The sequence below is a fragment of the Pithys albifrons genome, chromosome 9 (genome assembly GCF_047495875.1).
Source record: "Pithys albifrons albifrons isolate INPA30051 chromosome 9, PitAlb_v1, whole genome shotgun sequence".
Classification (NCBI taxonomy): domain Eukaryota; kingdom Metazoa; phylum Chordata; class Aves; order Passeriformes; family Thamnophilidae; genus Pithys; species Pithys albifrons.
The window spans coordinates 7,426,393-7,439,816 of NC_092466.1; the positions used below are offsets into that span (position 1 = coordinate 7,426,393).

General features: G+C 36.7%; 1 protein-coding gene across 1 annotated transcript in view; it reads left to right on the forward strand.

The window, feature by feature from the left end:
* Positions 1 to 12,652, forward strand: part of PDZD8 (PDZ domain containing 8) — a 50,634-nt gene extending 37,982 nt beyond the window's left edge. The window contains exons 4-5 of the mRNA XM_071563855.1: positions 6,873 to 7,035; positions 8,077 to 12,652. Coding sequence (XP_071419956.1) covers positions 6,873 to 7,035; positions 8,077 to 10,268 — 2,355 coding nt within the window. The 3' untranslated portion in view covers positions 10,269 to 12,652. The remainder of the gene's footprint in view (positions 1 to 6,872; positions 7,036 to 8,076) is intronic.
* The last annotated feature ends 772 nt before the right edge of the window (positions 12,653 to 13,424 follow it).

Below are 13,424 nucleotides of genomic sequence, written 5' to 3' on the forward strand. Positions count from 1 at the left end.
ATCGATGTAAACCTGGGAATGGGGGAAATGTACATTAAAATTTCCAGTGGAATCTGATATTAAAACTGTATGGGAGCATCATATAGAAGAAAGAGCATGTTAATTATTGATAAAAATTTTGGAATAGTAACAACTTTAGATTTAAGATTTGGCTTTATTACAGAAACAATGTCACGTTTTTATTTGAGCAGTCTTATATTAATGACTTGAAAAAAGTATTCCACGAATCAGTAATTTCCAAATTTGTAGATGTGTTTTCTAATACATGTTGGTTTCTGAGAATATAGTGTTACTTCTGTCTGTGGTGTATACTCATATTTTTTTAGCCAGTACCTCTCTTTTGCATTGGATTACCTTCAACCTCTTCCTTATGATTTGTAATTAATGCCTATTTCCAGCAGGGAGGAAAATAAATACTAAAAAAAAGTTATTTTCTAGATAGAGTTAATTTGATTACAGATTATTTCCTTCCTTTTCATTGTTTGTCATGCTGTATAGTTATTCTGTAAGTATTACTATGGCGTTTTATTTGAATCTTGTGTCAGCGTGTTTTAACATTTCTGAAGCTGCTAAAGGAAATAGATGCAGGAGATGGAGGCACATGCCCAGTCAGGTAACCAGTTTCCAGGTTTGTTCTTTCCAGGTCTGTGTCTGTCTTGTAGTGTTTGAGTGCGCACTGTCCCTGACCAGGGAGACGCTGGGGAATCACAGCCTGTTTAACAAGTTATGAACAGAATTTGTCATGGCTTTCTGTGCAGCTCTGCGAGTGTGCACAGGTATCAACACAGTTTAAACTGATAACTAGCACGTATTTTGTTGACTGCTGAGCTGCTTAAGCATCCCAGGAACAAGGTTATCTCTTGGGCTTTCTGCTCTTTCTGTTACTGGGACCTTTCTCTATGCCTGGGAAATTGAAGTGTTTCTGTCGTTGTGGTTTCCTTAGTCAAGGTTTACATCAGACACTTTCGGTGCAAGGTGGTTTTCTTGACAGTTTCTCCCATAACAGGGTTGTCCTGTCTTGAGGACAGGAAGGCTGAAGAAGAGTTTGGAAAAGGCTTGTGCTACTCTGGCACTGTATTTTTGAGCTTTGAGTCTGTGTCACAAGGAGCAGAAAAATGTCTCCTTTTCTAAAGCATAGATCGAAATACTCTTGTAATGTTAGAAATAATTTCTTTTCTTTCTTTGTGTCTGGTGTTACTAAGGAGCATTTCGTGAGTTTGGCAATTCCTGTTTCCTTACACTGTCTCCTTTGCCCTGTGTAAATAATCCAGCAATCACTTCGCTGTGCGGGTCATATATAATAACTGCATTCAATAATAGGGTTGAAAAAAGCAATAATATTAAAGTCCATATTTTAAAGATATATGCCAAAAACCTTTTTTCAATAATACAAATATCTGAGTCTTCAGAAGAGAAGAAACTGCTTCCCAATTTTGCACTTTAATGTTTTGGGTTTTTTAGACATGAAATATTCCTTCCTTTCCTCTCAGCACGCAGGGTTGTCTGGGAGAGTGTAATACTTTACAGACATTCAAAGACATTATCTCTTCTTTTTCCTTGAAAAACATTAGACCACGCTTGCAAGAATACCTAAGTCCACTTTGGCAACACTAAAGGTTTAGATTAAAACAGATTTTTATCTACAGTCCAGCACTGACATGGGTTCAGTTCAGTTTCTGATACATACAGGGTGTTACATATCCCTGATAGGGAACAAGTATTTGGGAAAATATTACTCTAGTAGTTGATGTAAAATGAATAAAATAAGATTTCTTATTTTGTGCTTGGGTGAACAAGGGTTTTTTTAGCATTTATTCAAAAGAATGTGATATATGCTTACTAAATTTTAATAAAGATTTATTATGTTAATGCTAACAAAATAGTTAAGCAAATAGGGAATATTATTTACAGAGTAAAAAATTAAACTTTAAAAAAATCAATTTCCTCTTTAGTTCCTGAAAATAAGCCATTTGGTTTAAAAGAAAAACTTTATGTTCTAATTATCTTGCAGTGGCTTCATTTTGTGACTTCCTATTTTTGTATACAGTAATAATTTCTAAAGGTTTGCTGAAGGCTGTGGCATTAGTAGTAAGAGGTTGTCATATACTTTTCTAGATGTTGCAATGTCCATATTAATTAGTGGACATTATTAGGTCTTGCCTTAGAAATCCTGAATGGAAGTGCTATATCCAGTGTTAACTCAGGTTCCAGTTATGAGACTGCAGCGTCACCGGGGACATTCTTACCTCTGTTAAAAAACAATCTAACTTCGTATGTGCAGCTTTAGAAGCAAATTGTCAATGAGGTGGCATCACATTTGTCTGTTGCCTATAAAAGGGATGTTTATGTATAATCCCATTGTATTTGCAAATTATTTCAGACTGATAATTTTAGTGAGGCATTTGAAGATTAAAACTGCATCGTGTTTTGACACTTGTGTAAATATTTGACCATTTAAATAATATAAGCAAGCTGTAAATTTCTGAGAGATCACTGTGCAGTGCTGGAGTTTGGTATCATGATGTTTAAAGATGTTTAGAAAAATTGATTTTCACTGACATTCAACTGCCAGGCTTTCAGAAGGACGAGGCTGAGGTAAGAAAAGGCTGAGACACAACATAATTTTCTCCTACATTGTGTTTCCAGAGCATACGCCCAATATTGAACTGAAAGTAGCGCTGGGGTTTTGCTCTGCAAAGGCTCATACACTGATGCATATAAATGAACTGGAGCCTGCACTGTGAAATCAATGCTTATAGACTTTGTCCTGTAAAAGTCAGGCAATCACAGCTCCACATTGAAATGTTTTATCAATTTTAAAGTGAATGGACATCTTGTGCCCTTGTCTTATTTTGTTGTTGGAGGTTTTTTTAAAAAACAATTAAACACTAAAGAAATTACTTCATTTTTTTTTCTAGAATAGTCATTCCTGGTTTTTTGCATCTTAATCTCAACAAGTATTTAATAAAAATTCTGGTAGCTACTTCTTTATTTTTAAAAAGGTATATTTTCTAAGTTCTGTGACACAGTTTAGCTCTATCTCTTTGAGTATAAAATACTTTGAATGTATGCCTGTTGTTGACAAGCAAGTAGGATCTGCTTTGTCTTGCTTCTTATTGAAATAACTACTAAGGTTTGCAGGGACTGGTAAAACAGAACTATTAATTAGATCAAATTAAAATAAACTTGCTTTAATATGGTATAGGTAATTGGTTAAATTTTCCCTTTCCCCTGGGTTCAGCTGTCAGTTTTTCTCCCTTGCAGCAAACTTTCTTGATAATAAATGTCCTTTCATTTTCAACAATTTTCTTCTAACCTCTGTGTCATTTAGCTGATTTTCATCCTCCTGTTGTTGCATGTTCCAATAGGTCTTTGACTCTTCACATTTATTATCAAGTCATAATTTGAGGGTGAGGCAGAAAGACAAAGTAGCTGTGCTGGGTTTATGCAGATGTTTGGGTTTGTGAGTGTACTTGTTGAGGAGGAAAGTGTTTGAGAGGTTGGGACAGCCTTTACCTGCCTTGCAGCCTCCCTGAGATATTGTGGTATTACTTACAATTGCCAGAAAGAAAAATCAAGGAAAATATTCATCTGGTCTGGGTTGATAAATAAAACCAGTTTACTTTGTGAGAAAGCTTGTGACTGTGCCAAAGTTAAGCAAAAGTTGAGATGAACTTTGCTTCTTATGTTCAAAGGAGCTCTTCCTTCCAAAAACAGCTTTCCATCAGATACTGCTGGAATATTGGAAGTCTCCTTGCCATCAGTGAGTCATACGTGTTGTAATCTGCGGTCTGTGTCCCTGCATGGGAGCCAAATGTTCAGAGATACCTACGGATCTTTGGTTCCAGCTGTCCCTCGTTTCTTTCATGTGGTCTCATCCTGGGGAGGAGGGAAGGGTGAAATACTGGGAATCACCTCAGGGGTTTCTAGTCCTTTGCAGTAGAGAATATTTTCACTGTTAAGTCATCCACTGTGGAGTTGTGCTTAAAGAAGTCCAGGAACTCAAAGGATGCTCAAGAGGATGACAGTCTGTACTGACGAACTGTGTGAGAAAGAGCTTTTGGTAACTTTTTTTCCTTTTTACTATCTAATTATGCCCTTTCTCCTTATCTGCTCGTCGTGCATTTTGGTGACTGCAAGTACTAACAGTGATTAGGGGTCATTGCTGCCTTTTTTCAGAACACTCCATGCTGCACTACCACCTCTGGTTTTCTTTCTGACTCTCTTGGCTTCTCTAAGGCTTGTGGCTTTCTGAGGGAATCTTATCCCTTTGTGCTGGTCTTTGGAAGGAGCAGAAAATACCCAACTGTACCAGAGAGTAGCAGATTTGCAGGAGGCAACTCCTATGACTGTGTTAACAGTGGCCTCAAAGAATTACTGGCCAAGAGTTTCACCTCATGTTGAAAACAAACTTAGAGCAATGACCCTTGTGCAGTGACACAAAACTAACCAGATTGTCCGTCCTGGATGAGCCAACACTTTAAAACATGTTGTGTTACTAATGCACTCCAGTTCTGGGTGTTGAGATACAGAAGTAATGTGAGATTTCAGATGAAACTATATATCATCAAAACAGATGAATCCCTAAAGGAGTGTCATTAAATGGCCAGAATAACAATGTTGGGATGAAAACCAACCTGGGGTTTTGTCTTGGTGTTTTTTCTCCCTTCACTGTGGTGTCTAAGCAACCATTTCTTTCCTGAAATTCTCTCTCTAAACAGCTTTTCACTTCAGTGGACTAAAAAAAATTAGGAGGAAACTTCATTATAATTTGTTTTTCAGCCCTTATTAATTTTCATGTTTGTCAGCATTCCTTAAGGGAGAGTTTACTTTCTGATCTTCATTATGGTAGTTTCTTCTTTATTGAAACACAAGGATTTGGAAATACTTTTCAAGCTTAATCACTTAGAGCAAGACTTACAAAGGAACCATCATAGAAAAACTGAGATTTGAGTACTTGGGCTCTGAGCAAAGTTCAGAAATAATCAAACAATTTCCTCATTGTTTGATAAGAATATGCAGGGCTATATACTTGTGATTTTTGGATGTTGTTTTTGTTGCAGATTTGTGTGCTGCCACAGCAAATTCATGTCATTTGTGGTTTTGACAGTTAAAATATTCAACTAGTATTGTTTGAAATTGTAGTAATTCTTCATGTTGTTTCCGTCCAACACATGCTACGTTTGTGAATTACTGGCTTAAAGCTGTATTGTACATGAATAAAGGACTAGAGCAGAAGAGCAATTTTTTAAAAAGTTTGTCTTCTTTCACAGACATTTCTAATACTTTGTTTCTTAACACTTAAGAGTTTATTATTTAAAATTTAATTATGTAACAGAGTTTTTGGTGTAAGTGGGACTGGCATTAAAACAAGCAAACGAAAAACAACCCAAAGCCCCCCCAGTTGTTTCAGTAGGCAACTATTTACTTGTTTGCATTCTAGAAAAATCTTGAATCTTGGAATTGCAATTAAGCTTATAATGATCTTGTTATTCATTACTGGGTATTCACAATAGAAGTTTGAGAAAAATCAGGTAACTGTGGGGAATGCAGAAAATAAGAGATAAAGCTTAGGAAGCTAATGGAAGTCTGCTTTTTCACACTTGATGCTGTTCTTAAGCAAACTGCAATCTGTTTGATTTCTCTAAAGAACTGAACAACAATTAGCAAAAAACCCAGGATATAGTGCTGTTAAGATGATAGGAAAGGAGTGAAAGCCATGCAGCCAAGGAGAGAACAATGTACTGACCTTAAAAAACCCACTTCACTGTGGAAAGCCATTGCACAAAACTAAGTAAACGAACATCCTCTGAAGGATCAACTGCAGACAGTTCAAACATTGACAATTGAATAGCAACAAAGTAAATGCAGGGGTATGGAGGAGAAGGCTGTCTACCTGAACTCACTAAATTGAAACCAAATACAGAATTTGCTATGGAGGTTTTTCTGCAGTGGCTGTCTCTGTTCTTGGGAATCAAAAAAAGCAAATTAAATTTCTGTCCTTGAAGCTGAAACATGTGAGTTCCCTTTCAAATAGAATAAATGTTGATGGAATGATAGTAGACAGTCATTTGAAACACTCCAGAAGGAATGTGCTTTAGGGGGGGAAAAAGGATATTGTTAAATTCATTAAGAACTGTTTTTATTATGAAAAAAGTTGCCAAATGTCTCAGACATTGAAGTCTGTTAACAATTGACCACTACCAAGAGCTGCGCAAGAATGTGTTATGAAACTACCACAGAGATTGCACCTCAGTTTTCCTTTTTTTCTTGTTTTTTCTTTTTTTTTTTAAGAATAAGATACTTGAGATTACTGAGTTAAAATTTAAATTATATTTATCTTGCAATGTAATTATGAGGGAAGGATTTGAGTCTTTGAAGAAACTTCTTAGACTGTTATTAATTGTGATTTGTTCAATGTGTAGGTACATAAGCTTTCTCACTCCAAACACCTTCTTGTATAGACTACAGAAAAGCTGCTCATAGTAATGGGTTTTATAGCACAAATGTGGTATTCAAAGTGATACCTGGATTGATGGTACAGTGCTCCTTATAGTAAAACTTCTTCCCAGTAAAATACATGATGAAGTTGTGTTTAGCTGTTGCTTTTTTAGAACTGAGGCTTTGTGTGAAGATATCTGAGGGTGCAAACTTAATGGGCAGACAGTTAATCTATTAGGTGATAATTGCTTAATGAAAAAGTCAATGGATGTACTAATGTATTTTATTTTTATAACAGCTATTCTATAATTTTATGTAAATTTTATTTAAATTGTATGACTCTATTTAAATTATCATTAGTGGACCTGATAATAGTAATAAAATAAGCTTGCAGGCAGCAATTCTGATACTTTTAACTTCCTTCTCTCTAGGCAGAACTAGTGAAAGGGAATCTTCAGAGCGTTGGGCTCACACTCCGCCTTGTACAGTCCAAGGAGGAAGATGCAGGGCACGTTGTCATTGAAACTGTGACTCCAAACTCACCTGCTGCAGCTGCTGATCTACAGAGAGGAGACAGACTTCTGGCAATTGGCAGTGAGTAACATCTCAGCTTTTAAAATAGGGGTTGTCTTGCAAACTGGGAGGATGTGTCTGTGTGCAGCTCAGCTAGACAGCCTTTCCTGACAATTATAGTTACGCCTGGCACTCCTAATAAAGTTGACATTTATGTATTTATGATCACTTAGAGGTTTTGTCCACTTGACTCATTTTCTTGCATATTTATTTACTTCTTGCTAGGTAAAATCTAAAACAAACTTGAGTAAATATTTGGCAACAACATTTAAAAAAAAAAACCAGAAACAGCCAAAACATGTGGCTGTGCCAACAGGGAGTTTAATGGTTATACCTGAGAGGATTTGCAGACCAGAGCTTAACAACTACGAGTTCTTTTCATTAGATACTGCCTAAATCCCCATTGCAATACTCTAGTGATTCATCAGGGTTTTCAGTTGTTTCAAATAGGTAACTGGTGATTGATTTAGAACAAAGAAAAAGTAATTTTTAGTTATTTGGACTGTGTGCTCATCGAGATATTTCAGTGTGCATGTAATTTGTTGAATCTTACCATAGGCTGGAGAATACGTCAAATTATTCTGAAAGTTCTGATGAGGAAGATGGTTCAGTTCACTCTTCAGCCACACTCAGACTGTAGCACCATGCCTGTATTTTGCTAACTCATTGGAACTGTTGGCTTTGTTAGCCTGCTTCTGTTTTAATTACAACTGTATTTAAAAATGCCCATTTTTTGAGTCCTTTAATAAACATCTGCTGCTAAAAAGCCCAAACTTATAGCAAGACCAATGTTAAAAATGTTAACATATCAAATTAACATTTCTTCGTAAGATTACAGTGTTATTAGGAAACAGCAAACTGGAGTATTGGTTATAATCTTTTCCAGCTTCCAAAGTGATACATTTGTATGAATAAAATTGAAATAATCCATCTGTTACATTTCAATTAAGCCCTGTCATAACTGATTTCCTGTGTTATTGAGCAACAATGTTTGTTGGCTATTTTTGATTATTAACATTGTTATCATAATTAAAATTTAATAATTTTTTTCTTTCCTTATAGGTGTTAAAATCACGTCAACTGTCCAAGTGTTGAAGCTGATTCGACAGGCTGGGGACAGAGTTTTAGTCTTCTATGAAAGGCCTGTTGGGTATAATCAGCACAGTTCAGCACTGCAGGATGGATTTGGACAATTGGAAGACACCGCTTTCCTGGCACCGCCAGAAGATGACCAAGCTAGTTTATCAACTGATGTTGATAGCAGAGATTTTGATTCAGAATTTGAGGACTTAGCTTGTGAGTCACCTGACCAAAAAGAAGAGCCACAAACAACTCTGAGTCCCAAACGTTCAGTTGTAATACTTGCTGCTAAACCTCTTGGAACTATATCTCCGATCCTGAATCGGAAACTACATTTAGGAGGTCATCAGGCAACGTCAAAAACGCAACAAAAAGACGGAGCTAAAGTGGCAACACCTAAAACCAGTGAGGGTCCAGATGCATCTCAGCAATCGGGCAAACAGTCACAAGGATCCAGTACGAAGCCTCCTGTGCCACCCAGGCCACAAAGCAGGCCTATTTTGCCTCCTAGTGAAAGCCAAAACATGTTAGAAACTGGAGGTGTATGTTCTGATAAACCAGAGAGGCCACCTCCACCTGCAAATAATGGAGAAAAGTCTACAGAGAAGGTAAATAAAAACAGTGATCAAATAGAAGACCCAGCAGTATCAAAAGTAGTAACAGCACCAAAGCAAGATACAGTAAAAGATGGACTTACAGAAAATGCACGTGGGTGCAAAGATAGCGATGATCATCGAACGTGGGAGTCACCAGAAATTCCCTATAAAATGCGGCAAGGCCGATGGCCAAGGACGAGAACATCCTCCTGTTTGTTTGAAGTAGAAGAATACCATAAGTACCTTAATGTTGCACTGTGGTGCAGAGACCCTTTCAAAGCAGGTGGTTTTATCTGCTTAGGATATGCAAGCATAAAACTTGAAGAAATTGCTTTAGATTGTATAGCTACATCCTCAATGGAATTTGTTAGAACATTTAAACTGACTGCTCCTACCCCTAAAGCAGCAGTCACTAGAACAGCATTAAGGAATTTGACAACCCATAAGGGTTTCAATGAAAAATTTTGTTATGGCGATGTAACTTTACAGTTCAAATATTTAAAAGAAGGTGAAATAGATGATTCAAATGTTCTTCTGGAGAAAGAGAGGGAATGTCACTTTGAAGAAGAAGCCCGTGCACTTCAGAAGGAGGATCCTTTCTTGGGACAAGTTCTTACAGAGAACAAGCATAATTTTCAAGATACTCAGTTTCAGAATCCAACTTGGTGTGATTACTGCAAAAAGAAGGTATGGACTAAAGCAGCTTCGCAGTGCATGCTCTGTGCTTATGTTTGCCATAAAAAATGTCAAGAAAAATGTTTAACTGAGATGCCCTTTTGTGTTGGAGCTGAAAAGCGGCTTGATCGAACTGTGGGAAGTTGTAGAGCCGAAGGACAGGAGGCTCCCCCAGCCGTGTCCTCTCGTGTTGATTCAGAGTCTAAGTCTGTGAACAGAACTACAGGTTTGACCAGGCATATCATCAACACAAGCACCCGTTTGTTAAACCTTCGGCAAGTGCCCAAAGCTCGCCTTGCTGAGCAAGGGTCAGATGTGGTTGAACCTTCGCCAAAGCACACACCAAACACTTCTGATAACGAAAGTAGTGATACTGAAATCAGTGGGCCAAGCAGTCCCTCAAAACGCGCGTCAAGTACCGGGATAAAGCTGGTCCGGAAGGAGGGTGGCCTGGATGACAGTGTCTTCATTGCCGTTAAGGAAATTGGGCGTGATCTCTACAGGAGTTTACCCACAGAGGAGCGATTTCAGAAATTAGAATTTATGTTGGATAAGCTGCAGAATGAAATAGACCAAGAGCTGGAAAATAATAATTCGCTCGTTAAAGAAGAAAAAGAGACAACCGATACAAGGAAAAAAGCCTTGATTTCTGCTGCACTGGCAAAGTCGGGTGAGAGACTGCAGGCCCTTACGCTGCTCATGATCCACTACAGGGCAGGCATTGAGGATATAGAGTCTCTGGAGAGCATGTTGTCAGAGCGACAGTCCAAAAGAGTGACTAAGGATTCAGAAGAATCCAGTATAGCAGAAGAAATGGATGGTGAAGATGTCAGTCTGATGGAGGCTCCAACATTGAACATCATATCAGAAGAACCAGTTGATCCACCTCAATCAGTAGACTGATATTTACTTATTTAGTCTTTGAAGGAATGGACTGAAAGTATACTTTGCACTTGACTCTAAAAACACACAAATTAAATTAAAACACTGGTGTAATCTATGTGTCCTGCTTCTCCACAGTTAATTGCTAATAATGGTTCTTCTCCAGCTACAGCCACCATCATTTTGTTGTTCAACAGGCTGGTTAGAACTAAAATTTGGGGGTTATATTCAAAATTTATTTTTAATAACTTATTTTTTTCTAATTATATAACCCTACCATTTCACATCAGTGTGTATGGTTTCCTTGATGTATTACTTGCCCCCACTTCCCCTCCCCTTATTTTTCCTTTTTTAGCTATTGTTTTCAATGGGAAACTGGCAGGATTTTCAAAATGTTTAGTTCCCGTTGTATGATGAAAGCATTAAAAGCTTGTTGCATGCCTAAGCTGATGACTGACACAGAAGTCACTGAGGGGCCAGGCTTTAAAGTGTTAATCACGGTTTTATTGTATGTCTTCTAGGTAGTTGTGTATTTTTTGCCAAACATATCGTGAAAGCAACCAAAATGTCTTTCATTTTGTCTGTTCTTAATACCGAAGTTAACATTACATATCGTTTCCCATATTTTTGTTAAATACAAAAATTTTTCATAGTTTGTAATTAACATGAAATATAGTAATGCTATGCTAAAATAAATCCTCCTTAGAACCTTGGGCTGTGGTATCCTGATTGAATAATATTAGATATCAAAGTACATACTGGTATCTCGTAATAATTTGGAATATTTTTGAGATAAGAGGCTGGTTGCCTTTCAGAACCACACCATAAGTTTAAGTGTTGTATTATCTGATAACCTGATAAAGGAAAGATGTTCTTCACAGGAGTTGGGAGTTTCATTGCATTCTGTGGAAAAGCATGCAATGATGGTTTAAGTCATATAAAAAAGAATTTAATATTTTGCTGCAGACTATCATTTTGGAAAGCTTAAGGTACAAAATAATTTACAAATTAGCTCAACATGTTCTCTCAACACTTTTGAGTAATCGTATAGTAGTGGTAAGTTACATTCAGCTTTTCAGACAGTCTGAGGAGAAGGATCACTTTTGTTAGCAAAATGTCCTATAGTGTATATAACATGTTTTATTTGAGTCAATGTGTGAGTCCAGTAGAGATGAGGAAGTTCAGCCAGCTGCTTTTGAAAAGAACTATCTGGTATTGTGCTATGTGTAAACTGTGGATCTTAGCATATCCTGGCTAAGGTCATTGTTCTTATTTATTTCCTGTAAAAGTGTCTTTGTTTCATCTTCTGTGTATAGAAATTTTGTATAAAATATCATCTTTATTTTAGATACTGTGCTAGGTACTCGTATCATTATCACTGGTATCGCTGGTAGTAGAATAAAAAGGCCTTTATGGGAATGGAGATTAAGATGGTAATTAACTGCTTTGATTTCTGAGGTCGTCTATAATGTACCTCTCTTTAGATTTGCTTCTCAGTTTGTTTTGTGATGGACAAAATTAAGAAGCAATGGTTTTCACCATGGAACAGCTTATGTGGGCTTCTACAACAAAATGGTGACTTCCATTCATGCAACTACTTGCACTTTTTTGTGAGTTCTGGGCAGTTGATACTTAGTTGATGTATGGAAAACACTATCCATGCTAAAATAGGCATGTGACACACTTCTGAAATTAAGCTTGAGCAAATAATCGCACAAAATTAGCTTCCCTTATTGACGAAAAGTTATTTAACCTGTACTTGCTTGAGATGCATATTAAGAGTTCCCCACTCCATTTTCTCAGTGGCTTACCATTGGTGGCGATCTGCATTCAATCCCCATCAGTGTTTGCTCTTATGGACTACTATAGAGGTTTTGAAATATATCCAAGTGCTTCATTTAAACCCTGGTACACATGAAGGAGCTGTGAAAACAATGCAAATACTGATTTCAAAAACACATTCATGGTTTTAAATTGACTCGTGTAATGCAGTGGGTAAGAAAAGCTGGATAAAGTTTTCCTCACTTAGTGTTGCTAATGATGATGATTGTAAGAGGTAAATTAAACGTAGTGCAATATTTTTAAACATACAGAATGGGAAAAGGGCAAAATAGTTGTATTTTAGCGATAAGAAGGAAAACGTAAATTCCTGTCTGGCATTAATTAAAATAAACAGTCAGTCTCGAGGGGGAAATTGTAATTCTACATTCCTGATGTAATCTTTGCTTCATGCTTGACTGTAAATAGCTGAAAATAAAGAATACCACAGAAAACAAGAATATCTTGACTTGATGATATCTGAATGGGTGGCAGCTACACACATTTGCAGAAGACCTGCGTAATACGATTTTGTTGGCTATTATTTTATCATGAGAATAAGCTTTAATAAAATAGTTTTGCTAAATTATCAACTTCTTCGCATTGTGTCAATATTTTTTAAACATTTCTATTGCAGTAGCTTATTTAAATTCTCCACTTAAAGGAAAGATCTTGGGGAGAAAAACACAATTTGCATTAAACTACTGATTACTGGATTAATTTGGCTTTTTGCATTCTGTTTGCATATGCATTTATTTTTATTCTGCACAGTTTAGTAGTAGACAGATTGCTTTCAAAATGCTGGTTCCGGTTGATTCTTTGTGTAGCTAGAGAATCTTTTGAAATACTTATGAAATAAGGGCATTCGTGGGGTTTTTTAAGACCTCTGAGCACTGCACAAATAATAATTTAATGGCAGTACTGGTGGTAGTGGCTACGACAGAGTTACTTTAGGGGAGAAAATTGTTTTATTTTGACTGGTTCTGCCCTTCAGAAAATGTTAATGAATAAAGAAATCTTTACTTCTTCCTAGCTCATTTTTATGTAATCAACTTTTCCTTGTAATTCCCCTTTCAAATTTGAAATAAAGCATCTGTGGAAGTTTACAAATACAGAGGAGGGATAAGTAGTGGGATTGACTTTATCACATTTGAATTGACACAGATCAAAATATATAAAACAGGAAAGAATCCAAATTATTGCAGGAGAGAAAGGGGATTTTTGTGTATTTTCTGTGAGTAAAGTTTCTTCTTGACTGTCAGCAAACAGAGTTTAGTTACTTATGCTCCAGAAATCAAAAAGAACTGCTGAATACCTATTTGGGAGTGGGGGAAAGGTGGCATAGAGAGTCTAAACATG